Below are 26622 nucleotides of genomic sequence, written 5' to 3'. Positions count from 1 at the left end.
GGTGTGGTCGATGAACGCGATGTAGGTACGGGCACATCGTTTTGGGGACTTCTAATCCATTGTGGATTCGGGTTCTCCATCAGTTCAGCTGCTCTTGTTGGACTGTTCAAAGTTTCACCAAGCCTCTCAATCTGCTCCATAACAAAGGGTTCAATTTGTCCTGACGTGATACTATTTTCCACCATTGATGTTCGACTCATTGCTGCACTTTCGCTACTGGTGTATTTAGTTTCATATTGACAGTGAATTTCACTTGATGATGGTAAGAAATAACTCGAGGATGTAATAGAGATGTCATCTGTTTGAATACCTATACTATTTCTTGTTACTGATCTTCTATCGTCTGATGTTACGGAGAATGCATCACTTTTTTTAGATCCCCACTGGAAATGAAATTTATCTTTATACTACTTTATATAAATAATAAACATAACTATAATAGGAAGTTTACTGAAAAGTTGTAGTATAAAGGCAACCGCAGTAGCCCAGAAACCCTAAAGGTTTAGTATTTTCGGGATATATATTATATTATTTTGCTTACCTTACTACTCGTTGCTATGCTTCTACCAAGGCCATCTCTACCACTCATGGCATAACTACGACCTGTACTATCAAAGGTCTTTCTTGAGGCACCACTCATCATGTAGGGGAATTCGTTATTTCTATCACTAGAAGCCAGTGGAAGTTCTATTTCACGCTGACGGTAATACATTGGTGACCGGTATCGCTCATCGGGGGTTCCTTTTGTGGACACAGATTTGTGACTGCGTACGGATTCGCCGTTTCTTATACTGTATCTCATACTAGCTAAAGTTATTTGTGAACCCTGGTGTAATGAAGATCTTGACAATGTTATGTAATCAACATCATCATCAGGTTCAAAAGCAATTACGTCTTCAATTGTCCCCAAATCTTTCTTGACATCAGACGTCCTCTGTGCCCATGGAATCAAGAATAAGACCAATGCTCCGAGTATTACAGGAACTCCAGCAAAGTGAAAGGGAAGATTGTAAGACCCTAATGCATCGTACATAAAACCTAGAAAATAAAAACATTGTTTTCTAGCAAATTGATACACTTCAACTTTGGATTCAAATTCATTTCTTAATATGAAGCTGAAAGGCCTAGCGTTAAAATGTCGTTGCTAGGTGATGATGCGTCTTACCTCTGAATCAGATTGTACGATACAACTCATAAATATCATAGCTTAATCCTGATGTTATAGTTACCTGCAACTGGTGGTCCAAGTGTAAATGTTATTGATGAACTACAGATCAGAAAGCTCCAAGCTAGTGCCACCTTATCAGTCCGTACTAGAGAACATGTCATTAAGGGTAACAGTACCACAAAACAACCATCCACCAATCCAAAGAATATGATAAATACCAGAAGACCATCATATGACGATATTAGTGGGAGAAACATTGTGGCTGATCCAGATAAAATCATTGATAGTTGATGCATGTGAAGTCTATTCAACAAACCAAGTTGTACAATCTTGCCAAAAAGCAATCTACCAGTGGCTGTTGATGCTCCAAATACCATTATAATTATTGAACCTTGCTCAACCGTTGCCCCTTGATCGACAGCAAACGACACCTATAGACGATATCAAATTTAATTTAAAACATGCATGTACATATTGAACTAAAAAGATTAATTGCAAGCTTAAAATTACAATTTTACGCATAACTGAAAAAATAAAATAAAATAAAAATTTGCTGGGATTAACTTTAGGCTACTTTACCAACTACAGATCGATATTTGTTTAAAGTGAGTTTTGAATTTGAAGAATTAATGGTTACGTGTTACGGGAAATTGTACTATTTTGATTCCATGAAATCAGAGTGATCTGTATCCTCCCGAAATAATGAACTCGCAACCATTGCATCGGCAAGATGAAAGACCTATTATCAAAATTAAAATGTTATATTTACCAAGTGAACATAAGGAATATAATAACCAAACATTACTAGAGTTATACCAGTCGTCCATACAATGAATACTCTGTTCTTCCACAGAGCTAATTCTGCAATCAATCTTCTTAACGGTGATGTCCTTAATTCATCAGATTGAGTCTTTTTACGATTGGTTATTGGCCTTATGAAAAGATTTAGTATACTTGTCAGAAGACATGTTCCAGCATATACTCTGAAAGTATTTCTCCATCCTAAGGCATCAATGAGAGTCTGAGTTGTTGGTGCCATTATCAAAGTTCCAATACTACTTCCAGATGTCATAATTCCAACTGATACTCCGAGGTACTTGTCGAAATAATCTTGACCAAGTGTCATGGTGGGTGTTATAGACATACATGCTCCAACTCCGTAGATAAAAGAAAATGTAAAGAATAGCTGATCGATGCCTTGGACAAACGAGGATGCACACAGTGATATTGAACACAGAAATCCTCCTAACACCATGGCAAATTTGTGCCCAAACCTCTTCATCGTGAGTCCAGTAACAGGACCAACAAACATTGATAAGCCATAAGCAATAGAACCAACCCATGCTGAAACGAAACGGTTTAGCTGTTAATATCTTCAATAACAATTTGTGATTAAGAATAAAAAGCTAATCAGGCAACTTCAATTCCATTGTTGATATTAGAATAACATTTATAGGCTTAAGTATAGTTATTTAAATGATGTGCATAGTCTAGCTAGATGTGACACTGACAGGCTACCGTACTTCTTTGGTTCCGGTTATAATAATATGATCATGTAAGATTCCTAGCTGACAAAAACTATATGGATCCTGAAATTTTAATTTGGTATCCAACAATATTATGGGGGATATTTAAGTATATCCTGATAATGCTCCAGCAGCACAAGTCACATCATCATGCTTTAACCTACTCGCTACCGTGTCAGGAAAATCTTTTCCATCGATAGCCTAAACCTAATCTCGAGTCAATCTTGGTATATTTAGAAGACCTAGATCTATAAGCATACCTGTCGTTCCTTTAGTTGTGCTGAATTCTTTAATTAACTCAACAAAAAAGACACCAAATGCGTGCAAAACGCCAAGAATCAAAACTTGTGTCAAAAATCCACAAGCAAGTGCCCACCAACATAGTTTACTGTCTTTTTCGAAATTCTGTTCATCTTTCTCAGTTTCTACCACCTCTTTCTGCACTTCCATCGCTCGCAGCATCGAATTTCCGGTCATTCTATAGAGGCACACCCAATGCTCGTATGTTTAGCTTAGTAACGTCAAAGCATCCTTTTTACATATTGACGTCATGATGCAAGATAGCTTTACCGATAACTTTTAAGAGACAAAGCCGACGCCTGTGGCAGGAAATTATAATGTTTTCGTGAATTTGGATCAAATCGATATCTCATCGTCAGCTTCGTAAATGATCGGGATCTCATCAATCCACATTTACAGCCTAAGCATACAAAGTTTCATCGATTTACGATATTGAGTTAGGGATGGGATGTTAAGCCTTCTTCATCATTCTGTTAGTGGTCCATGTCCATGAATATGATGATCATGATGACAGAAGAAATCAATCTGCCAAGATAACAACAAGCGAATTTTCAGTAAGTCAGGGGCAATAACTCGAAAACCATTCAGTGACACCCTAACACCATTCAACGAAACATTGTCTAATTTGATCTCAGGCCTATCAATCCATATTATAAAGCATAGGCCAAGGCTTACAAAGCTTCATCTAAATCGGATTAAGTTCTGGAGCTTCTATCGTGCGAACAAACCAATGTGAGCACACATTCTCTAAGTCAAGGGCAATAACTAAAAACCGTTCATCTTAGCATTTTCACATATGAACTCGTTTTTAAAGTCCATACGAAGTTTCTTCAAAATCAGATGAAAACTGTAGTCTAGCTAACTTGAAGGACTAACACTAGCTAACTTGAAGGACTAACAGAAAGATAGGCATATGAGTCGGGCACACGGACATTTCCATGCATGTGAATATATAAAAAGCATTATCAACTGGAGAAATAATTCTTTGGACAAACAATACCAGAATAGTTTGTCTGTGACATGTTTTTTTTTATTTTATTATTTTCTCTTTTATACAAAATGCTCAAAAACACATACAATTCAAATGGTACCTCGTTGGTATCACAATCTAAGACAAAGCTATCTGGAATAGCATTATCAAGTGCGCTTTTCCATATCATTTTCTCAATCTTTAAAAGAATTTTAAAAAATCTCAACAATTAAGACAGGAGAAGTCTGTGTGTCAACTGGGAAACTAATCCTATCCCTGTGTTGTGGACGGTGGACAAGTCATCATATTACATTCACCGCATTTGTTTTATAATGCTAATTTTACCTTAAATCCATGTCTATACTTTACGCACCAAATTTGTTGACTTAAGGGACACTCGATTATCTCTTTAACGTTTGCCGATTTAGACTATTTTGAACTGAATTTGTAAGCGGTATTTATCCTATGAAATCTTAAGGAATGTCGTTTTTAACAAATTCTATACAAACTTTGAAGAATTAACCATAAAAAGATGACGGCCGCTTCTATCAATAACCGGAAGTTATTATGCCTTAGTACCAGATCATACCAGTCTTTATAACACGACACAGTTTCATCAGACGCACTGGACAACCGTGTCAAATTATTTCTCTTCAACCGAAAAATCCACGCAGTCATCGACGTCAAAATAGAAAAAATTGTCAAATATAGTTATTATTCGGAAATATTTTAGGAGAAATTTTATTGTAAACCGTTCATCAAAGTGTAAGATATCTTTTCAATATTATGTATAGGCTGATACTTATGAACTGAATCGGAAGATTGAGAAAATAAATTATTTGATTTGACAAGTTGCAAGAATTGAAGTGAAAGTAAAGTTTACCGGCCTCGACTCTGATGCGGTGGGTGTGGAAGGTGTACTGGCCTATTGAATTAAAAACCTGAACATATGGGGTGGTAACCCAATGCCATCGATTCTATAGGACTTTATCCAACGGCAATCGAAAAATAGGGGTGGGGAGGGTGTGTTGTTTTTGAATGAATATGAATTGACTAAACTTTGTATGACATTATGCCTCCTCCTTTTGGGTACAATTCGATTAGGCAGATTTGATTGTTTTTTTTTATGCCATTTATAGTTTTCAAATTACTCTTGAACTCCAGAAACAAGTGAGGGCGTATGATAAGTCAGATTTAAAACTGGTTTCCTGTTCCTGTTTATTATAGCCTATCAATGATAATATTATACTTGATGAAATGGTGAACTATCTTTTGCAGACAAATTAAAAGAAAATGCAGAACAATATAGATCCTCATCTTGACCTAACTGGTAAATTAATTATAAAAGTTAGTTTAGGGGATGATATTAGAAGAATACCTATACACAATGAAGATATAACTTACGATGAGTTAGTATTGATGATGCAGAGGGTATATAGAGGAAAATTAGGAACAAATGATGATATAATAATCAAATATAAAGATGAAGGTAATTGAACCTTAGCTATTCTGCATATTTTTCTGATTAATTTAGTGGTAAAGACAATATTTTTACTCAATGGTTGGTTTTCCATGGAGAATTATGTATTGCCCACATTTAGCCTGAATTTTGACTGTAATCCTATTTGTAAGCTTATGTAATTAATTTTTTTTGTAGATGGTGATCTTATAACAATATTTGATAGCTCAGATTTGTCTTTTGCTATTCAATGTAGTAGAATATTGAAAATAACATTATTTGGTGAGTGTTTTTGAATTTTTACTCATATTATATTATATGAACTTGGTTGGTGTAAAATTTGAAACAGAAAGAAAGAATATTACGCCAAAATTTGATTTTAGTTATTTTTGAGAAACTTTAATTGAGTTGTAAATTGTCATATATTTTTGTTTTTTTTATTTTCCAGTAAATAACATACCAAAACCCTTAGAAAGTGATGAAGTTAAGTTAATCAAAAGAGAATTACAATTGATTCGTGATAGAGTCAATAGATTATTAGATAGACTAGAACCACCAGCCACTGCGGTTTCTAGTTCAACAGATATTTCATCCAAACAAGTAAATAATGGTGGGTAGTTTAATATCGTGATTATTGATGACACATCACTTATTTAGTGGGAACTTTTGTAACATCATTGGTTTGTTGCCAATACAAGTTTAAAGATGGTGCCTATAGTTTTCTTATTATCCGCTACCCATTCTCTCTGATAGTTTGCATTTAATGATTGGAATGGAGATAGAAGATTGTTGCTTATGTCCGTTAATGTTCTATTCTTTGTTAGTTTTATAATGATCTGATAAGTAGGTGCACAATCCCTCTTATTACTTCATTTTGTCTCCCAGAGGCTAATCTGCAGTATTTGATACTTATTATTTCAGATTCTCGAGGCACAGAATCCAGTCCAAGGAAAGTTGATACAACAATTCCGCCTAACATAGCCAGTGGTAAAGAGTTTGATCCTCTATCTACACAGCGTTCTGTTGATGAAAATACCCAGAGTAAAGTCATGTCATCTTTTAATATTTCTAATGACGGTAGGTGATCTTATTTTTATACGCCCACACGTAAGATGGGCGTATATTGTAATCACCCCGTCGGTCCATCCGTTCACATTTGGCTCGTGCTCATTCTACACGCTACAGTTCTTTATGGATTCTTTTGATTTTTATTTTGTATGTCAATGTCATTATGAAGATGATCCCTATTGATTTTCGTGATGATCGGATAATTTTTCACCGAAATATCGTGTCTGACTTGACGTTTTTCTCTATTAGCTATATTGTGCAACTCGTGCTCACTCTACAGGCTACAATTTTTTACAGATTCTTTTGATTTTTATTTTGTGTGTCAATGTCATTATGAAGATGATCCCTATTGATTTTCGTGATGATCGGATAATATTTCACCGAAATATCGTGTCTGACTTGACGTTTTACTCTATTAGCTATATTGTGCAACCCTGTAGTCACTAAAGACTGTTTAATCATTTCTGACAGCTGTCAAACAATGGTCTAGCTATATATTATAAATGTATCAGTGGGAAGTTATTGTACAAGTACATAATTGTTCCTGTTGTTTTGGAGCGCATGAAGTTTCGATGTTTCCTCACATTCTATAATAGCATAACAGTTATTGTACTTATTTTAGTTTAATGGCAGACAGTTACAATGAAATTATGTCTAGTCTTTTTGCTCCGTCTGTAAAAGCTGTAGACTATTTTGGGAAATGTTTACTTGAGTTGACAGACCAGAACATTGCGACCAGGAATTTATAAGAATAAGTCAGTCAATATTTGATGAAATAATGTGATTTTTTAAATGATAGATCATTTTTTAAGATAAGATAAATTATACATCCTGAAAGTCTTCATTAGCCTTATCAGGTGCAGAAATTGTAAGAGAAACAATTCCGTTCATTTGATTTCATTTACTGTTTAAGAATAGATTCTACTTTTTCAATCAACATCAATCTCCAATAATGTCTTTACATTCAGACCTAGATATCTTCACTATGATAAATACATTGATGACCTTGACCTATATTTTTGTAAAAGTTATATATCTGTTATCTGAATTAAGTACTTTAAAGGTCAAAATATGTGACTGAGACTTTGAATTGTGTCACACTAGCTTTGTTAACATTTTTAAAAAGTTCTTTTGTTGTTTGTGGTGTTTGTATGAGGTTAACAACAAAATGGAGTTGTCAGAGTGGTTTATACCATTGATTTCCATGGTGATAGTGTTTTTGCTGGTTTTTGCATTGATCAAGGTCATCAAAATGGTGTATAATTTCAAGATAAAGTCTTTTATGTTAAATAAGTTTGATCACGATCATCCGCATTGGCTGTTTGGTCATTTATTACAATTACCTAAGGTCTTCAATGATGCTGGTTTGAGATACAAACGTGAGAGAACTGCCAGATATAGAGATTTTTGTTTAAGTTGGATTGGACCTTTATTACCAGTTGTTGCTATAACTTCACCTATTGGAGCAAGAGCTCTTTTAAAAACTGCTGAACCAAAAGGCAACATGTATCAAATGTTAAAACCTTGGCTAGGTGAAGGGTTACTATTGAGTTCTGGAGAGAAATGGGCTCGTAATAGAAGACTTTTGACACCAGCTTTTCATTTTGAAATTCTGAAACCATATCTTGTGATTAAAAACAGAGCTGCTGATGTGTTTTGTAAGAAATTTGAAAAGTATGCTGTATCGGGAGATTTTTTTGATGTGTGTTCAGTCGTCACTATGTTCACTCTAGATGTTATATTGCAATGTTCATTTTCCTACGAAACTAATTGCCAAGACCAGGGATCAGGTCATCCCTATGTTAAAGCTGTCAATGAATTGGGTAGACTATTATCAAAGCGGGTAATGAATCCATTATTACATTCTGACTTGATCTATTACCTTACTCAAGATGGCCGACAATTTAGAAAACATTGCATTTATGTGCATAGCATAACAGAAGATATCATTTTGAGTCGAAGAGCTGCTTTGAAGAAAAACAATGCCACAAGCGAAAGAAAAATAAGTTCTCGAAGAGGATGTCAAGATTTTTTAGATATTTTATTAATGGCTAAGGATGAACATGATATTGGATTAAGAGATAAGGAAATTCGTGATGAAGTTGACACGTTTTTATTTGAGGGTCATGACACTACTGCTAGCGCGATCTCCTGGACATTGTATTCTATTGCTCAACATGGTATAGTGCAGTGCCGTTTACAGAAAGAAATTGATTCTTTGTTGTACAACAGAAAGACAGATGACTTGTTAGCATCAGATTTAAATCAGTTAATGTATTTGTCAATGTGCATCAAAGAATCACTTCGCCTCCACTGTGTTGTGAGTGCTATCATGCGTCAAGTAACTAGAGATTTTACAGTTGACAATGGGAAGACTATACCTGAAAACACATTAACTAGCATACTTATATACTGTATACATCATAATCCACATATTTGGGAAGATTCATTAGAATTCAGACCAGAAAGGTTTTCCCCAGAAAACATCGATAAAATTCCAACATTTTCTTATATTCCATTTTCTGCTGGCCCTCGGAACTGTATTGGTCAGAACTTTGCTCTGCATGAAATAAAAGTTATACTTGTTAAAGTGTTACATAGATTTTTTCTTGAATTAGACCCTTCTCATAAACCAGGAAAACTAGAAAGTATGGTTATGAGGGCTGAAAATGGAATAAAGATTAAAGTAACTCAAAGAGGAAAAGGACAGTATATGTTTGAAGAATAATTCAAGAAAATAAAGGATTATTATGATGTAATAATGTGATTGTTTTTAACTTTTACATGATATCAAATAATGGTATTGATTTTATATCACTATCTGACCTTATTTAAAACGAGATTGAGTGATGGGGCATATACCTCCAAAAGTTGAGAATGATTTGTCAAGTGCTTTCAAGATCTTGAAGGCCAAGGAATTGGCAATTATCATTGAATAATAAACTGCATAAAGTTATTCATTATTTATGTCCTTTAGCCAGAGCATGAAACCTATATTCCATGAAAGTACATGTATGTGTATTTCCTTTCTGTAATTTCAGGTAATTGTTTTCATAACTGATGTGAATATATGTAAATGTTCTGAAAATGATTTTTCACAATTTTGTGTGGACAACTGAAGGCTGCCAATAATGATATCCAAAATAGAAATCCTTAATATGAAACCACATGAGCAAAATTATTGTTGCTTTTTGAATTACACAGAAGATAAATGGTTTATTTCTGATGTTATTTTTAATGTAATTTAACTATTGTAAATTTTAGGTTCAAGCAATGCAGTAGTGGATAGATCTGGTACACCGGACAGTTTATCAAGTATTGGTTCTTCTTCTAGTAATTTATACAGACAACAGCAACAACAGCAACAACCTACCCCTGTACAAACACCTTCTCACTCCCAGGCACAACCCCCTCAACCTTCACAACCCCAACAACAACAAACTTACCAACAACCTGGTTATGGTCAACAAACACCAACACAAACAGCAGCTTATTCTGCTCAAGGTCAAAATAATTATGCTGGAGCAAGCCAACAGCAACAGACACCTGCTCAGCAAACTCCTTATAACCAAACTCAAGGTGCATACAAAATTTTTATTGATAACTATACAAGATAAACTTCTTAATTTCCAAATTTATTAAATATTTATCGAACCTCTTTTGGCTTGAAGTTGATCTTGAAAACAAGTTGATAACCTGTGAATTTTTTTATTTTTATTTGCTTCATATTATTTGAATTAACCTATAGACTTATCCCTTTCCTTAACCATAGCTTAATCTGATTATTTAATCAACCATTTTTGAATTTGTATTTTGACTAAATTAAATGTGTATATCTGAAAACAGATTCCTTATTTTGGTTATTCCAATAATATTAATATCTGAATATGGTTTGGTGCATCAATAATTAAATTAAATGATTTTTTTTTATTGTGTAGGATATCAGTATCCACCAGCACAGCAACAAGGATACAACCCTGGACAACCTAATCAACCATCACAGACTGGACAGCCTCAACAAGGGTATCAACAACAACCTTATGGATTTCAACAAGGTGGTCAACCATCTCAACAAACAACACAAGGTTATCCTCCCAACTACCAAGTAAGTTGTATTGGAATATTGAGTATACTATTAAAATTGAAGCTCACAGCTTCGTTTCACAAAATAACTATAAGACAAGAAAGCTGCAACCTGACCGGCCTATTGTGAAAACTTCTAAATTCAGTGGGTATGAAACAAAGAAAATTCATCACATTAATTGTAATTGTTTTGTAGGGACAAAAGGTGCCAGGATATGGACAGCAACAACAACCGCAACAACAACCAGGAGTGCCTGGTACACCTCCTACACAAGCTGCTGGTGGTAATCCTTACGCTAGAGGACAGGGTACTGCTGGTTATGGTGGTGGTTATCCAAGACCATCAGGGGGTTACTCACAAGGATATCAATAATCAATTTTAATGATTACACTTTTATTTACTTCTTGGAAGGGGTAAAGGGGGTGGGGGGATTAGAAGTGCATTGTGTTTGTTTAGAGGAAAGTTGCAAATTAGTTTCTGTAAAAAGCGTATTCATAGAAAATGTCATTCATATCTGTTAGGATTAATCTCCTCATCAGTTCTTGCTCTGTCCTTATAGGGTCATGTCATTTATTTCAAAATATTTCTCCAGGCTTTATCTAGGTTATATAACTGTACTTATTACTTCTTACTAATGTTAGTTAAGAAAGTGTCATAAGAGCCAGGTTTGGAAAGTATCTTTGGTTGTTTAGTATAAATTTCAAATCTCTTGTTTTAATTGATGCTTTCTGCATATTTTGCTGGACAAATTCATTATTAGAAAATAAGAATGAATGTGATGGAGATGTTAGTAAAGGTTATACATTCTGAAATATGTACATAATAATTACATACAAATATTTTAAAATGTTAATATGATATATATGTAAACATATTGTCTTATTGTATATAAAATTTATATGTTATTTGTAAAAGTATTTGCAGTGAACAAATAAATGATATGTTAAGTTAAATGTTCAAACTTAAATTAAGTTGCCATATTTTCAAACTCTTTTGTTTGAGAAAATGGTTTGCCTGACCATGGTTTGTTAGTGTATCACATTTAGGGAATTGTAAATCTTTAAAATATACTTATTTTTTCTGAAAAAATCAAAAAGTTCATATTTTAAATCTGAATAATTTGAAGCCTACAGGAATGACTGCTACAAGAACAGCCAGAAACTGTTCTGAATATTATAAGCTATTTGGTATCATATTGATAATATTTTCTATAGCATCATTGGATCTAAACGTAGACTAGTGTTTTCAATCATGTAAATCAAGGTGGTTTCTTTTTTCTCAGGATTTAACGGAGTATCTGACTACAATCCATAGATCATTAGTATGGATTTAATATTTCTTTGGTTTTCGTTTATTAAATATATCTTTAAAACTTATATGATTATATTTCCCGATGTTATTCATGTTTGGAATTTTTCATATTTGTAGTAATTCTTTGTAGTATAATAGAATATAAAGACATGTAGTTCTAGATATTTTTCTTTCACACCTATTTGTTGTTAAACTTTTGTTTTGAGAAGAGATATTTGTAGCTCAAATAAAGTTCTGTCCAAATTTCAAGAATCTAATGAGATAATGAGATTTATTGCTTCTATTTAATATTTATTAAGTGTTAAGTTCTATCATTATTGCTATGAATATTGTGCAATAATAATTGTAATGGGTGCTGATATGCCATAATCAAACCTTTATTAGTTTTGTTTGTGAACTGTTGAATCAAAATGTTGATTTCTAGGTTACTACAGAGGTGAAAAGTAGAGTTACATACAAAAAGTAACCCCAAACTACAAATTTGCAATTTAATCAGATTTTGTTCTAGATGGAAACTAGTAAACCATGTTTTAATAAGTTTTGCCTCTTGTTTATAAGTTTTTTTTATTCGGGTAGTTTATATAGTTAGAATTGTATATATATATATATATATATAATGTATACACATGTGAAAAGTTCAGCAGTATGAAATTATTGTGATGTATCTTACTTGTATCTGATGCTTTCAACATTAAATAATCTTTAAAACCTTGTAATTTTGTACTTTCAATGAATGAATGAATTGTGGTTTTCCAAAAGGTCCAAAATGTCATACATTCTGACTAAAAGTTCAGAACTTTGTGTAACTTTTCAAAATGGAATTCAGATACCTGAATCCCTTATTTCTTCTGTTTGTTGTTAAGCACTACGGCCTCTTGACCACCTTATAGGCCTACTATTATATTTGATTATATATTGTCAGTCATAGGTTTCCTAATGCTTTAGTAGGCCTACACTAAAATCTTCCTATGTGGCCAAGTTCTAGGTAACAGGTTGTTACACTTTATGCCATGCATTCATTGACATGGCTACCAGAAAACATAAACTATTATGTATAGCGCATATATAAAAATTACCAGTCTAAGATTAACCTTAGCAAATGGTCGATTTGACATTTCATTGGGCGAAATGGCAAAACCAGTTGATGATGGAGTCTGGATAATCAAAGGTCAATGGATGATACTTCCGCTTCCGCTTTCCAAGAAAAACAACAATACTGGAAGGGATTATTGATTTTTAAATGCATATATTTCGACTTATATTCAAATTTTCAAACTTTATTTCACCTTTCCTTAATTTCACCTAATTCTTCATCATTTGTACCTGGTAAGATTAATGCTTTTATATTGGATTCATTTGACTTCGTTGGTTGGGCTTTCATTTTCAATTTATCATTACTGACACTGTATCATCACAATCAGTATCAAATCTGCGATTCTAAATTAGCTGAAGCTCTGTTTTTAAGTTTCTCCAGTGTTATGATAACCCGTGTTAGTAGGCCAAATCCCAAAGCAAATCCAAAGTTATGAATGCATAATCAGAGTTGAAACAAAATCATGCATTAGGCCTAGGCCTAGTTTTATTAGTAAATATGAATAGAATGATTCCATTATCTAGTAAATGCCATGGTCCAAAACCATTCCTAATTTTAAAAGAAAATTGAGTGTATAAGAAGATTTATTCTCTAAATGCTGATTTTGCGCATGTTGGATAAGCTTATCTCTTTAATGAATACAGAGTATTTTTTTCTTATGTTACAGGTTGACAAACAGCACATAAGACAAGTTCAGGTAGTTAATATGTCACGATTAGACGATATCAATCATCACAGTGAAAGACAACCCTTACATAAGAATGGTTTAGATGAGAGTGGTCACCCCTTGGAAAATGCAGACAATGATCATGTTTCAGTCTCCTTAATTCAACATGGTCGTATCACAGACAGAAATGGTCAGAGTACATACACAGGGGACTCCATGTTTCAAACAGCTGAAAACCCATATCGTGACACCACTGAATCAGATCCAAATTTACAAAGAATTCCTTCTACAGATCTGGTTCCAAGACCCTGGCAAAGTTTCCGCCAAGTTTTGATTGTGTCATACATCAGTTGTATCTGTTGTATTTTTACTGGATTTGCCGCGGTCAGATACTCACAGCGTGCTCGTCGCCATCAAAACAAAGGACTTATGGGAATGGCTCAGAAAGACATTAAGAAAGCAGTCATGTTTATTTATGCTAGTTTTGCCATTGGTTTAATGTTGATAGTATTTATTCCCATTATTGCTGTTTGTAGCAGTAGTGAAGGTTGTTGAAAAGCTCACTTTAACATCTCAGTATCAGAAAATAGTCTTGTTATTAAGGTTTTTAATGTATGCTTATTATGGCTTCTTTTAAGGTCATTGTTATTGAGATCATTGTTATTTGGATAATGATGTTTTCAAAGCATATCACCATTGAAGATGAAGTCCTGCTTTCATATGCTTCTTGGAAAAATATTTTAAAAGGTTAATTTAATACAATTTGAAACTATGGAAGTATTTGTCAAATTGCAATTGCAAAAAATACTTGTAATTTTCATGATTCAGAAAAGCTATAAAGCCGTACTCATGGAACTAAACTTTATTTGGAAAATATTTAATTTTAGGTAATTGGTTCAAATTGGAACATTTTTTTTTATGATAATAGAAAATCATGGTTGAATCTCTACTCCAATTCAATAGAACTTTAGTCCACAATATAAACAGTTTATACCTTTACTTCATTCATACATTTTTTATTTTTGTGAATATTGGACTAAAATGTAGTTTGTTTTTTTAGTAATTTAATCATATATTAAAAAATATTGTAATTTCAAAGTATGAAATGGCTGTTAATTATCATGATACAAACAAAATTGCCAATTCTGTTTCGATTTTCTTGGTATATTGATCTTCCAAAATTTACTAGGTATAGAGCATTCCTAAATTGTAGGGTATTTACATGTATGTGATGAAAATCATCTTTGAATCTGATGTTAGTGATATTGTATTAATGATCTTTGGGACAATATAAAGAAAGGGAATTAGAAATTATTATATCTATGTGTCAGCAGATTATATTTATCTTCATGTATAAGGTACAATTAGTTCTATGTGTGATTAGAGAACCACATTGAGATGTTGAAAGTAAATAAAGGTTCAGGATTTATTGAATATATTTCTATTTTAATTTAGATTGATTACCATTTTTAAAGTGCAATATTTAGCTTATATTTTTTATTGAATGTTTAGGTTATATATGTTATAGCTTTTTTTACTCCTTTTCTATGGTGTTTTAGGGCTTAGATTTAAAACCACCCTTGCTTATTTTGTTACGGCTTTTTATAATTGGTGATTTTCATCTTGTGTAAATCATAAATGTCTTCAAATTAGTAATAGTGTTTAGGTCAGTAATTTTCATCCATTACATTAGGAAATTATTATAAGCCTTTTCAGCATTTGTTTTCCACAAAACCCTAATTTTGTGATTGTTACAAAAATAGTCAATTTTGCTCATTTCTGAAGTAGATATTTTATATACAGATAATTAAATTTGACAACAAGAGAAAGCTATCTTTTGCAGGTTTAAGAACTTTTGTTAAGTATATGAGATTGCTCTGGTGAAATCAATAGTAACCTTTGTGTCTCATAACATGGGAAATATGAATACTGTTGTTTTTTTATTAAGGAATATTGTTTTAAGTACAACTATAGATTAATATCAATATATATATTTTTTTTATATGATGGCATTTCTTGCAATAGTTTCTAGATTATAAGCATGTAAAGTAATCCTGGTGATGATATATTATAGATATATATAGATTACTATAATTTCTTCTATATTTTAATTATTTACATTCCTTTTATTATTAACATCAATAAACTGTTGATTCTACTGATTTTGCATCATTATTTCTTTTTATTATATTTATTTGTAATCATATGCTTGACTACTTGCTGAGCTATTATTTCAGTTATTCATTGATCATCCATATGGAAGGATCATCCTTTGGACATTCATTTTTATTTCAGAGGAACACTTGATACATCATACATTTCTGAGAGAGGACATTTTCATTTTTCTGTGCTCCCGATTTAAAGCCATTCACATATCTTTGATTCCAAAGAATGCAAGAAACACAAGTCATGCAAAATTACTTAGCCACAGCAAGAACTATCATAATTAATGTGTATGATGGAGCCTAGTTTTGGTTTTCAGCATCAGACTACAAAGCATACTGGGCAATGAATTTAAAATTTAATTTAATTTTAGACTTATACTTTAAATGTACAGGCTCATCACAAGTACATTTTGACGCTCCACAAAGTATGATACAAATGCTATGTTTTTAAAAATCATAATTAACCAACAATTGGAATATTACATTTCTACAAAGATAGTCATTATAAATTTCTATAAGAAATCATTCATTATAACAGAGTATTTCTCAGTTTTTCATAAATACTAAATATCAATTTATGGTTTTCTTCCATTGAATTCTGCTCTGAACTTCCCTTCATTTCTTCTACTGCTGCCTTTATTTCCTGTAAACAATAATAACAATCAAAGTTACAAGCTGAATAAAATGCAATCAGATGTTTTTTGCAGTTAACCACAGAAAGTACAAAATATCTAGATCTGCTTCTATTTTACACTTGCATCCCAGCTATCTTGATATCCTTTTATAACAAACCTGAAAAATGTACTTGCCTGTAAAGTACGGATATATTTTTGGTATTCTTTGGAAGTGACTGATTCCAAACATCTAGGAGAAGATTTCTGAAAATGAATATAATTTTGATACAGTTTTCATATTATATTTAGGGCCGTATGCAGCCCTCTTACCTTGACTAAAGTTGAACTTTGGCTAAAGTCGAACTTTACAAAGATAGGATTAAGGCTTTCATTTTCTACATTTGATAGTCAAATTTAAGCATGACTTTCATAAAGATCGACCAGTGCATACCTTAAGTTCAACTTAAGTCTAACTTTAGTCAAAGTTTAGGTAAAGTACGAGCGCTTCATATGGCCCTTAGTATCTTGTATTCTGCTTGCCAAGAGACCCATTTAAGAATGTGGTTGATGGAGCTTAATTACTGTGGAGAAATACGTGCAATGAAAGAAACATGTAAGTTGTCTATTGTAAGAGGAGTTTTTTTTAAGCTTAAATTTGGAATAGTTAACCATTAATAGGTTGCAATCTGTTGTCTGAAATTCTCAAAAATTCATTAGAATAGAACTAACTTACCTTTATATTATAAGAAATGGCAGATTTTACACTTGCTAATAATTGACAAGAATTAGAGTTGATGTGAATTAAATAGTCATCATGTCTCTCTCCTCTGGATATAGATATAGACACCATATTACCACTTACATTATACAATCTACAAACACCATTTTCAATTGGCAACTTTCCTTTTTTTTTACTTGTTAAAACCAACTCTAATATCACTTCTGGTGACAATTTCACTAGAAAATATCATAACATATTTGAGTGCATTTCATATTGTTAATTTTCAGCAAAAATAGAAGATATTTTCAGTTGAAATGACGTCTCTTAGTGAAATTGGTTATATCAAATAAAAACTCACAAAATATTCTTATAAAGACAAAGCCTATCAGCACTATTTTGATCTTGATAGTATTCAATTCATATATAAACACAGCTAAAATTTTATTAATCAAAATAGAAAATGAAATTAAATGAAATGAGTTTTAATCAAAAATATTCAGACCACAGTAGCAGAGGCTCTTATGTTACATTTTATAACTGGAAGGTATTATCCATACCTTTTTCTGAATGAGGAAAACATTGTTGAATCTGAGCTGAAGACACTAATAATTGAGCTGTGTATATTTTATTTTCAATCATCACATCATCAGTTTTCCTAATGTAACTAGAAAGTTCTCCACTTAGGAGAAAGTCTAAACTATTAAAATTACATCCAAAAATAGGAACACACAAGTTTTGTGACAAATCTTCAAGTGAAAATTCAGTGCTAAGAATGAAGAATAGTTGTAAACTTTCTGAATTTGCAGAAAGTGGGATCTTAATCTTAAGACTTTGTCCAGGATCTAATCCTTGCTTTAGTGAAACAGAATGAGATGTGATTTCTGATTGGTCATTTGTTACATGAAGCAGGAGTGACCAATTAGAAGAAATTTTACATTTACTCTCATTAGTCAATTCTAACGATAGGAAAAATGCTTGAGAGACACCAACTGAATCTGCTTCTATTTCTACACTACAGGAGATTAAAAGTTTTCCACAAGTTTTTGAAATCATTAAATTAGCAGTGATATTTAACTGCTGAATCAGAGAATTTAGTTTCTTTTCATTTTCAGATATATTCCCAAGTTGAAGACGTTTCTGGTCAATGCCAAGTAAAATGTCCTTTAAATCTCCAGATATTGATGGTTGAGAGGAAACGTTACAAGGAAGTGATAATATGGTATTATTGAAAGTTTGGCAAACTAAACAAAGCCCTGAAAAAGTAAATTAAAATAACATTAAAGGGCCACACACTCTTAAAACATCAAACAACCAAATGCACCATTTGTCCTTACCAGACAAATCTGTTTTGACTTATTCAATGGTTAGTTAGCCATTAGCTTTTATAGGATGAAAGAGATACCATTTACAACCCTATAAAACTAAACCCTTTCTATTGATTGAAATATTTCATCTGCAAATATATATATTTTGAATACATTATTGACCCTAAAATAAAAAAAAGTAATAAAAATGTTATAGATTACCATGTTGGCTGTCACTAGTAGAGATCTGTATATTTTTAACTTTCACATCATGTAGTAATGTACTCTCGGTTTCTAGTCTGTTTTCACTCTCAATATAATAAAATTTACTTTTATAAACATAGTTTCCATTAGTGTGATATAAATACATATCTGATTCACAACATACATCTAGAATTGGTCCATTTATCACAGAGGAGTACCAACATTTCTTACAGTTAAGCTTAAAATACAACAACAGTTTTCCACTGGAGGAAATAACAACAAGGGCAGGTAACTCCTTTGATGAGTTGACATCATACAGTGATTCTGTTTTACTCTCTGTACTGTTTGTATAACAAATAACAACTTTAATAAAAACAATATTTACAATACTATTCCCAATATCACATAGAACTTCATATTGTTTACTTGACTTAATTAAATCATGTTTCACAAATGAATAAAACACATGACCATCTTGACGACAAAACAACATCACAGGTGACTGAAGTTGATCACATTCTTTAGAAAACAAATCTATAAACAATATTTGGGGAAGAATAACATGTTTCGATAGGGTTTGAAAACCACTGAAAGTTTTTGAATACAGTAAAACCACTTTAGTTTGTTCTGAGCTCGTACAAGTGATGAAGTTAATAGTCTGTGGAAAATTTATGACTAATTTCTCCTGTCTGTCACTTACATCCTTTTCATTAAAAATTCTCAAGCTAAAACTATCAGAGTTTTGAAATGTAACAAAAACAAGGCTTTCATAAGCATTTACACCATTTATATTGGGACATTTCAATAGTTGGTGATAATCAGTAAGTAAGTTTGTATGAAATGGCTGTGCCTCTACTTTAATCAATTCTAATGATGCTTTATCTTCCCGTTGAATAAAAATACAATCGTCATCTGCTTCTAATGTATCACTGAAATGAAAGATTTAAAATTCTAATATTAATGCAAAGTAACTACATTACACAATAAAAATCTACTTAGACTAACATACTAAGACAAAAAATTTAAATATTTAACAGTAACATGGCATATATCATTTAATAAAAAAATTGTAATGTACAATAACAACAATAAAATGCCAGTTAAAAAGAAAAACTTTAAAAGTTTAGCTTAAAGGAATTCATATTAAGAAGTAAAAGGTTTAGCCAATATATATGTATTGGGGACACTTTCAGCCATTTTTGGCACCATTTTGATCAGCCTTTTATGGTTCCTTTAATTCCAGGAATACTTGACCAGATTATGATGTTATAATATTCGAAACTAAATCCATTTATCATTAAGATAACATTCACCACATTTTCAGATTACCTGCATTGTTGATCATCATTGGTAACGTACAATATGATTTCATCTTGGTTTATTTTATATAGACCACTCAAACAGACTATAAAGAGCAAATTTCTCTCTTCATTATAAAACCATGATCGTATTTCATTGGGTGCTGATATTACAAACTGAAATTATAAACATAAGATATATTAACTAATGTGTTCATTCTAATAGAATATTACCATACTGTTTTGACAATGTTTTTAAATCAATGTATGTGTCAGATGGACAGATTCATAAAAAAGGTTTGTTAAAAAGTTTGGATTTTCTTTCAGCATAGAACTGATCAAACTGAATGATGCTATTACTATTAGAATTAGAATATCAAGACATTGCTAATGCCTATGCTAAATATACATTAACAGTACCGGTATATTCTATATTTCTTTAACATTTAAGGCAATGATACTCATTATTTATAAACTTTAAGCATTTAATGAGGTGTTTTCTTTTATGTATGAATAAAGAATAAACGTGTTTGGATGTCTTTGATGGTATTCGGTGGTGAAAAGACGTTTGTTATCAATAAACCATACCTTAGGAGTTTCAAATTCATTCGATACATAGATCTGAAGAATGTCATAATTTGAATAAAATAGATACTTGTTCATCAGGAATCATAATCTGGGATTAGACAGAAATAAAATAATATAAAAGTTTGTGAGGAAATAAATAAGCACTTTATAAAGTTTGGAAATACCGCCTTTGTTTACAAATTATTTCCCTTGACTTACTTTCGGTCTTGGTTTCGATCAAATTGTGAATTTCAAAAATGAACCCTTTAATTTTTTGTATCAAAATCCTAGATAAAAGAAAATTATGCATCTTTTGATACAAATATATTCACATATATATATATATATATATTGAGTCTACTATTATTAAATGACCACTTCTGAAATCTAAATCAAATGTTATAATGTTTTGTGTTTTCTTTCTTTCACTAATTTACAACAAATTTGCTGGTATCCGAAAATTGATTGGATAACAATAAAAGGGCAACCAATCCAGTGTAGAACGGGAGGAAACATCCAAATCAATTCACACTGAGATTACGTTCAGTTAACAATCGAATATAATAATCAGCAGGTCGTGTTGTTTTTTAACAAAGATGTACGGACATTAAATAAGGGCCATTAAACTTATCATTTTGCATTATGCATAATATATATCAAATGCACATTAATAGCATATTAACTCTCGAAATGGATACATCGAAGAAGCATAGGCATAAGGCATACACTATTTCGATATTAGGCCTAAAAAACAAACCCACCACATTACTTATTTCTATGGACTAATAGAATACATCATTTACTTATTACTTTTTTCGGTCATAATGATAAGATTCAAGATCTCCTTTTATCTTTCTACTTATAATAACTTTTATTTGCTTCAGCAGCATTATATTTTGTCTCTTAATCTGTATTATCATAGATATTATTAGCAATAGTCAATATGATATACTATTAGATGATGATGAGAATGTAATCCCATAAATACTGTATCATTTTTTGCTATTTTTGCTTTGTTAGTCACACAACACGTTAGACTGCCTGGACTGGTTGTATCGGACTGACAACCATATTCCAACGTGTATATTGTTCACATAGCCATAACAATGGGGATTTTTGCGGCCATTTTCTCACCACGCTAGCGAAAAATGTCTTAATTTTTTCAAGTATATTTCTCTGTAAATTATTATTTAGACCAACAGATCGACACTAAAGATGGAGGCTGTAAGAGCTTTCAACAATGAGGTAAATTCCATCCTCAAATCTTCTGAATTTTATTAAATGAAATAATGAACGGAACGTACAGTATACAACCCCACTGATCCCGTGAATGTGATAGGAGGGATACCAAATCAGAAAATCCACTCTCTTTGAGCTTTAGTAATGAGTTGACTTGACCCAGACTTTTTCAGAGTTTCTCAACTAATCATGCCCTTTTCAAAGCATTTATCACAGTAGATTTATACTTAGATAAAGCAGAGCTTTGACTTTAATGATTGAAAATGAGTCTTACGAGCAGGAAGCTGAAAAGAAAGCACTTGTTTTGGAAAGTGCCTACAAGAGCAAGTTTTAAGTATGGATACCTGATTCAATGAAGTCAAAAGGTCATCGCAGATAAGAACATGATCGTCAAGTACCGGTACCGTAACATGGGGACAAAAGGAAACAATCCAAAATACCAAAACACGATTTAATGAGCAGAGTGAAAACACTTAAATACTTGTCAATATTTACAGCTGTCACACTCATTTTCAAAATCTTTCACTTGTAGAGTGAAATTGGATTGTTTATCTTCCAAGTGATCCCATAATGCAAGACACATTATCTCCCATATATGGGAAGTAATCAGAACTTCAAAGTGGTTTATTAGTATGAATTGAAAAAGTATATTCTATAAATTAGAAATATTGATATTCATTTCATTTGCATGAAATTTCAAGGCCTAGTCAAATTGATGAAAACGAATTGCATTTTTTTCTTATTTCAGTTGTCCTCCCTGTATGAGGTGCGACCACCTGTGTCGAGAGCTAAAATGACCCATATTACCAAGACAGCAATTAAAGCAATTAAATTTTATAAACATGTAGTTCAAAGTATAGAAAAGTTTATTCAAAAGGTGAGGTGTACATTAGTATAAGTTGTTTTTATTTGAACATTTGTAGCGGTATTGTATGTATGTATGTAGAAAAAGTTCCAATGACTGACCTTTAAAATTGCACAACGTCAAGCTTTTATCTGTATGGAATAAAAGGAAGGATTGTTTACTCGTAAATGTATTTTTTTCAGTGCAAACCAGAATACAAAGTACCAGGATTGTATGTTATTGATTCAGTTGTGCGTCAATCAAGACATCAGTTTGGTGTTGATAAAGATGTGTTTGCTCCAAGATTTACTAAAAACATTGTCTCAACATTTCAAAATTTATTCAAGTGTCCAGTTGAAGAAAGGGTGAGAGAATTTTATTATTATTATAAACTCTATTTCAGAAATGATAAACTGTTATTCTGCTCATGTGACGTATATCACAATGTCTCATTTATGGCTGCTGCTGATACTCCTTAATGCATTTCATTTAATTTCATTTCGTTTATGGCAGCCTCCTTGCTTACAACTTGTATTCAAGAGGAATTGTTTATATAAGTTACCATTCATAGCAGATATTTTCAGGGTTGGCTCATGTTCATATGATAATTTCATTGATTTCTTTTACAGAGTAGGGTAGTGAGAGTATTGAATTTATGGCAGAAGAATAATGTTTTTCTGGTAGAAATAATCCAACCTTTATTGGATTTAGCTGCTGATCCTAATAATGTTCAACTTGTGCTAGCAGGTAATGGCACCAGTTTACATCCATACTAGTTTCATATTTCTTTTATAATTTCGAATATACCACCTTTGTTTTTTTATGAATATGATGTTGGATAAAGTACCTTTACTATTACAGTTTAGTGGCGAATGAGTCTTTCTTTTGTGTTCATGCCTTTAAAAAAAAGAACGTTGAACCAAAATTGTTCATATCATTTTATGCACTCTATATTTTAGTGCATGGTTGTAAAATATATATTTTTCAATTTTCAGCCCAGAGAGCTGTAGAAAATACTTCCAACTTGAAACATCCCCCAGTTCCTTCTTTACCTAAACAGTTAGCAGGTCCTGTCCATGAAAAAAGTAGTAGTTCTGGCAGTAAAAAACATCCATCGGGAAAGAAAGATGAAGCTACCCAAAAGGAAATGTTAAATACAGTAACTATGTTGTTAAATGAAACACAAGAGGTAAATGTGACCATTCACTGAAACTTTGATGCAGTTGAGCTGCATCATAAGACCCCTATTAATGTAATGAACAGTTATGTTATCAGAATATCAGAGTTTATTACGTCATAGCTATTAATCTCTATTATCTAAAACCCATTATTTCACATATCATGTCTTGCTTACTTAAGTATTGTATACTTTTAAAGGGACAGTCCAGTCTTAGTGCTCAACAACAAAAATTACATCAGCTGCAACTTTTACAAAAACAATTAATGCAGCAGACTGAAATGATGCAAAAACCTCAACAGAAACAAACTCCAGTTATAGATGCTAACTTATTAGCCCAAATACAAACATTGACTAATCAATTACTGAGTAAAACTACTGATGGTAAAGGTCCACCAGAACCAGCAGGCTTTAATAAGGTCAGTATCTTTTGATTATGTATGTGTTGTCATTTTTTATGAAAAAAAAAATTTACTTCCTATTTGTGGTGCAATAATATTATAGAAGAATTTAATTACTTAAAGTGACAGTTGTCCATATTTATTACCAATCATACCTTAGTCTCTTAAACGAGGATTTTTTAGCTAAGCCAATCAGTAATAGTGTTCACAGCTCACCATCGAAATTTGAGCCTTCAAATCCATGTTTGTCCAGTATCATCTGTGTTCAAAAGTTAAAACGACGATTCGTCTATTCTTGAGACACTGCCAGAAAAGAGATCTATAGAAATAGAAAAAGAAGCTTTTGAAGGAATTATGCCATTTTCATACTTGCTAGTACTTCTAAAGTACTTATATTCAAGACTCAAATCAACCCCTGAAAATGGCGCATCTGTCCCTTTATAACGTGTCAACATTTTGTCTGATTGAGTACTTTGAATGATTTGAAAATTAATAAAGTTATTGAATTATTTTTAGAAATTATTAGATTTTGATTATGGGGAAAGTGATGAAGAAGATGGAATGAAAGAGGATGCACATGCTTTACAAGGGTAAGTAGTTAAAGGTGTATACTAAATGTTTGTTGTGTAAAATGAGATATAGAACCAGGACAGCAATTTCAGACTTTCATTTTCATTTATTTTTTCAGGCTTTTATAGTGGACTTCTATAAAAAATACTACTGAAAAAAGAAGCAATTGAGAAGTTGTTTGTGCTGAAAAAGTATCAAGATTCTTTGCACTTTATCATTTAACTTTTAAATCCTTTTATTCCAGAACTGTTCAGAATATTCTTAATGATCCTAATATTATGCAAAGAATTCATCAGATGTCTCAATCCCTACACAATCCTGATATGACAGCTGAAGAACAATTACATCAACAACTCTTACAACAACAAGAACAATTTGATAAAGAAATTGGTCAAGTATGTATTTTATCTATCTGGCTATCTATCAATCTTATCAGCATAACCAAGCACTAAATGCTGTTAAAGCATGAACTACGCTAGCCAATATTTGTTTTCTATTTGATATCTTGGAAGTTGTTCTCATGATTCAACAACTAATTTCAGTTTGTAGATTTTGTCAAATCTTAGTTGATAATGAAATTGTAAAGACATCTTTTTCATGTATCATTGTTGTAGAGCTCTGGTATGATGATGCATGGGTCTATGGGGAGACCACAACCACATGAAGTTGTGGATCTTGATTCTGGTGTAGAGATAATTGAGATACCCCCACCTCGTGAAGAACGTAATGAGCGCAGACACAGGGACAGGTATGGTTATATTTATGTATTATGCAGTTGATATTGTAAACACATTATTTTACCTTTACAGATAAAGAGACACTTATGATTTTGAACAACTCTGTCTGGTTTTTATTTTCTCTATAATATTTATGATTATTTTTAGATCACCAAGAAGGCGTTCAAGGAGATCACGATCCCGGTCACGTGATAGAGAAAGAGGTGATAGAAGACGTCGTTCTAGATCACGTGATAGACATAGGAGGTCAAGGTATGGACATTTATGGTTTTAGATGTAGATATTTCAGTTCTGTTTTAATATTCCTGAAAATAACATTCTGTCAGATTTGCAAGGAAAAGAGATGACTGATTTTGGTATCATTTGAATGGCAATCAAGATTTTGCTGTGATTATAATCTTTCAATATATACATTGAAAATGCTATGATTATCTTTCTAGATCTCGGGATCGTGAACGAGACAGAGATCGAGAACGTCAGAAAGAAAAAGATAAGGAAAGACGTAAAAAGGGATTACCACCAATCAAATATGAAAATCTCAGTGGTAGGCTATTGATATATTTCAATTTGAGAGAGAAGAGACAACATGTATCTCATTGCATTCTATATGTTTTTTTTTATTACAAGCCTAATGATGTGAAGACAGCAACTTAACCTGATGACCCTCCATTTAATTTCAGTGTGTAGTAAAACAATTTGGTTAGGACATGTTGCTAGAAATACTACTGAAGATGAATTAAAGTTTGAAATAGAGAAGTATGGTACAATAGAAAGTATTAATGTAAGTAGTTATGAATTGAACATAGACTATTATTTCATTATGAAACATTTTCATTCAAGCAAAGCTTGTTCGATACCAGTAATCTTTGTGATAAATTATACCATATTTAAATAACTTGATTAAAACAGCATTTCTTCAACTGAGATTGGACACTCTTACTGATATTGGCAGGGCTTTAATGCTGAAAGAGAATTTTACCAGTTGTATTGTATGGGGATAGGGGATGATATTGTGATGCTTTAGTGAACACTAACCCTTACTTATTGAAAGATTCTTATTAATGTAGGTCATCAAAGCCCTTGTCAGAAAATACTTTCCTTCAACTTTCTTATATTTTGACAATGTTTTCTGAGT

The 26622-nt window shown here is 32.1% G+C and overlaps 7 protein-coding genes across 7 annotated transcripts; 5 read left to right on the top strand and 2 right to left on the bottom strand.

Annotated features, from left to right (window-relative positions):
* Positions 1-940: 940 nt before the first annotated feature.
* Positions 941-2522, bottom strand: LOTGIDRAFT_83181 (hypothetical protein; the record flags this gene model as incomplete). Its single annotated transcript, XM_009061702.1, has 3 exons — positions 941-1038; positions 1230-1599; positions 1938-2522. Coding segments are annotated over 3 exons (1053 nt in total), but the record flags the coding sequence as incomplete, so codon positions are not given.
* A 2735-nt stretch (positions 2523-5257) lies between these two features.
* Positions 5258-6041, top strand: LOTGIDRAFT_106345 (hypothetical protein; the record flags this gene model as incomplete). Its single annotated transcript, XM_009061997.1, has 3 exons — positions 5258-5453; positions 5622-5705; positions 5872-6041. 3 exons carry the CDS (start codon positions 5258-5260, stop codon positions 6039-6041), a joined length of 450 nt encoding a protein of 149 aa, XP_009060245.1.
* Positions 6042-7743: 1702 nt separating this feature from the next.
* Positions 7744-9219, top strand: LOTGIDRAFT_154296 (hypothetical protein; the record flags this gene model as incomplete). Its single annotated transcript, XM_009061996.1, has 1 exon — positions 7744-9219. One exon carries the CDS (start codon positions 7744-7746, stop codon positions 9217-9219), a length of 1476 nt encoding a protein of 491 aa, XP_009060244.1.
* Positions 9220-9755: 536 nt separating this feature from the next.
* On the top strand, positions 9756-10947 carry LOTGIDRAFT_154295 (hypothetical protein; the record flags this gene model as incomplete). The annotated part of the gene is made up of 3 exons (XM_009061995.1): positions 9756-10070; positions 10430-10596; positions 10771-10947. Coding segments are annotated over 3 exons (659 nt in total), but the record flags the coding sequence as incomplete, so codon positions are not given.
* Positions 10948-13097: 2150 nt separating this feature from the next.
* LOTGIDRAFT_229098 (hypothetical protein) lies at positions 13098-14264 on the top strand. The gene is made up of 2 exons (XM_009061994.1): positions 13098-13212; positions 13647-14264. The coding sequence occupies exon 2, from the start codon at positions 13686-13688 to the stop codon at positions 14199-14201; it is 516 nt and encodes a 171-aa protein (XP_009060242.1). The 5' UTR covers positions 13098-13212; positions 13647-13685; the 3' UTR covers positions 14202-14264.
* Positions 14265-16156: 1892 nt separating this feature from the next.
* LOTGIDRAFT_229097 (hypothetical protein) lies at positions 16157-20729 on the bottom strand. The gene is made up of 7 exons (XM_009061993.1): positions 20541-20729; positions 19984-20129; positions 18673-19583; positions 17704-18399; positions 17159-17382; positions 16621-16689; positions 16157-16454 (listed from the first exon to the last, which is right to left on the bottom strand). The coding sequence occupies exons 1-7, from the start codon at positions 20613-20615 to the stop codon at positions 16341-16343; spliced, it is 2235 nt and encodes a 744-aa protein (XP_009060241.1). The 5' UTR covers positions 20616-20729; the 3' UTR covers positions 16157-16340.
* Positions 20730-21734: 1005 nt separating this feature from the next.
* On the top strand, positions 21735-23378 carry LOTGIDRAFT_106110 (hypothetical protein; the record flags this gene model as incomplete). Its single annotated transcript, XM_009061992.1, has 4 exons — positions 21735-21764; positions 22507-22635; positions 22806-22967; positions 23232-23378. The coding sequence occupies 4 exons, from the start codon at positions 21735-21737 to the stop codon at positions 23376-23378; spliced, it is 468 nt and encodes a 155-aa protein (XP_009060240.1).
* Between the last annotated feature and the right edge of the window lie 3244 nt (positions 23379-26622).

Source organism: Lottia gigantea (genome assembly GCF_000327385.1).
Source record: "Lottia gigantea unplaced genomic scaffold LOTGIsca_5, whole genome shotgun sequence".
Lineage (NCBI taxonomy): Eukaryota > Metazoa > Mollusca > Gastropoda > Lottiidae > Lottia > Lottia gigantea.
This window is presented reverse-complemented; position numbering and strand designations above follow the sequence as displayed.

Excerpts from the sequence above, each read along its gene's own strand:
- LOTGIDRAFT_229098 (XM_009061994.1), top strand. The coding sequence starts at position 13,686 with ATGTCACGATTAGACGATATCAATCATCACAGTGAAAGACAACCCTTA.
- LOTGIDRAFT_229097 (XM_009061993.1), bottom strand. The coding sequence starts at position 20,615 with ATGAACAAGTATCTATTTTATTCAAATTATGACATTCTTCAGATCTAT. Across the intron at positions 16,690-17,158 it reads CCATTTCTTATAATATAAAG|AAATCTTCTCCTAGATGTTT; the intron begins GTAAGTTAGTTC and ends ATTCATTTTCAG. Across the intron at positions 16,455-16,620 it reads AATATATCCGTACTTTACAG|GAAATAAAGGCAGCAGTAGA; the intron begins GCAAGTACATTT and ends TATTGTTTACAG.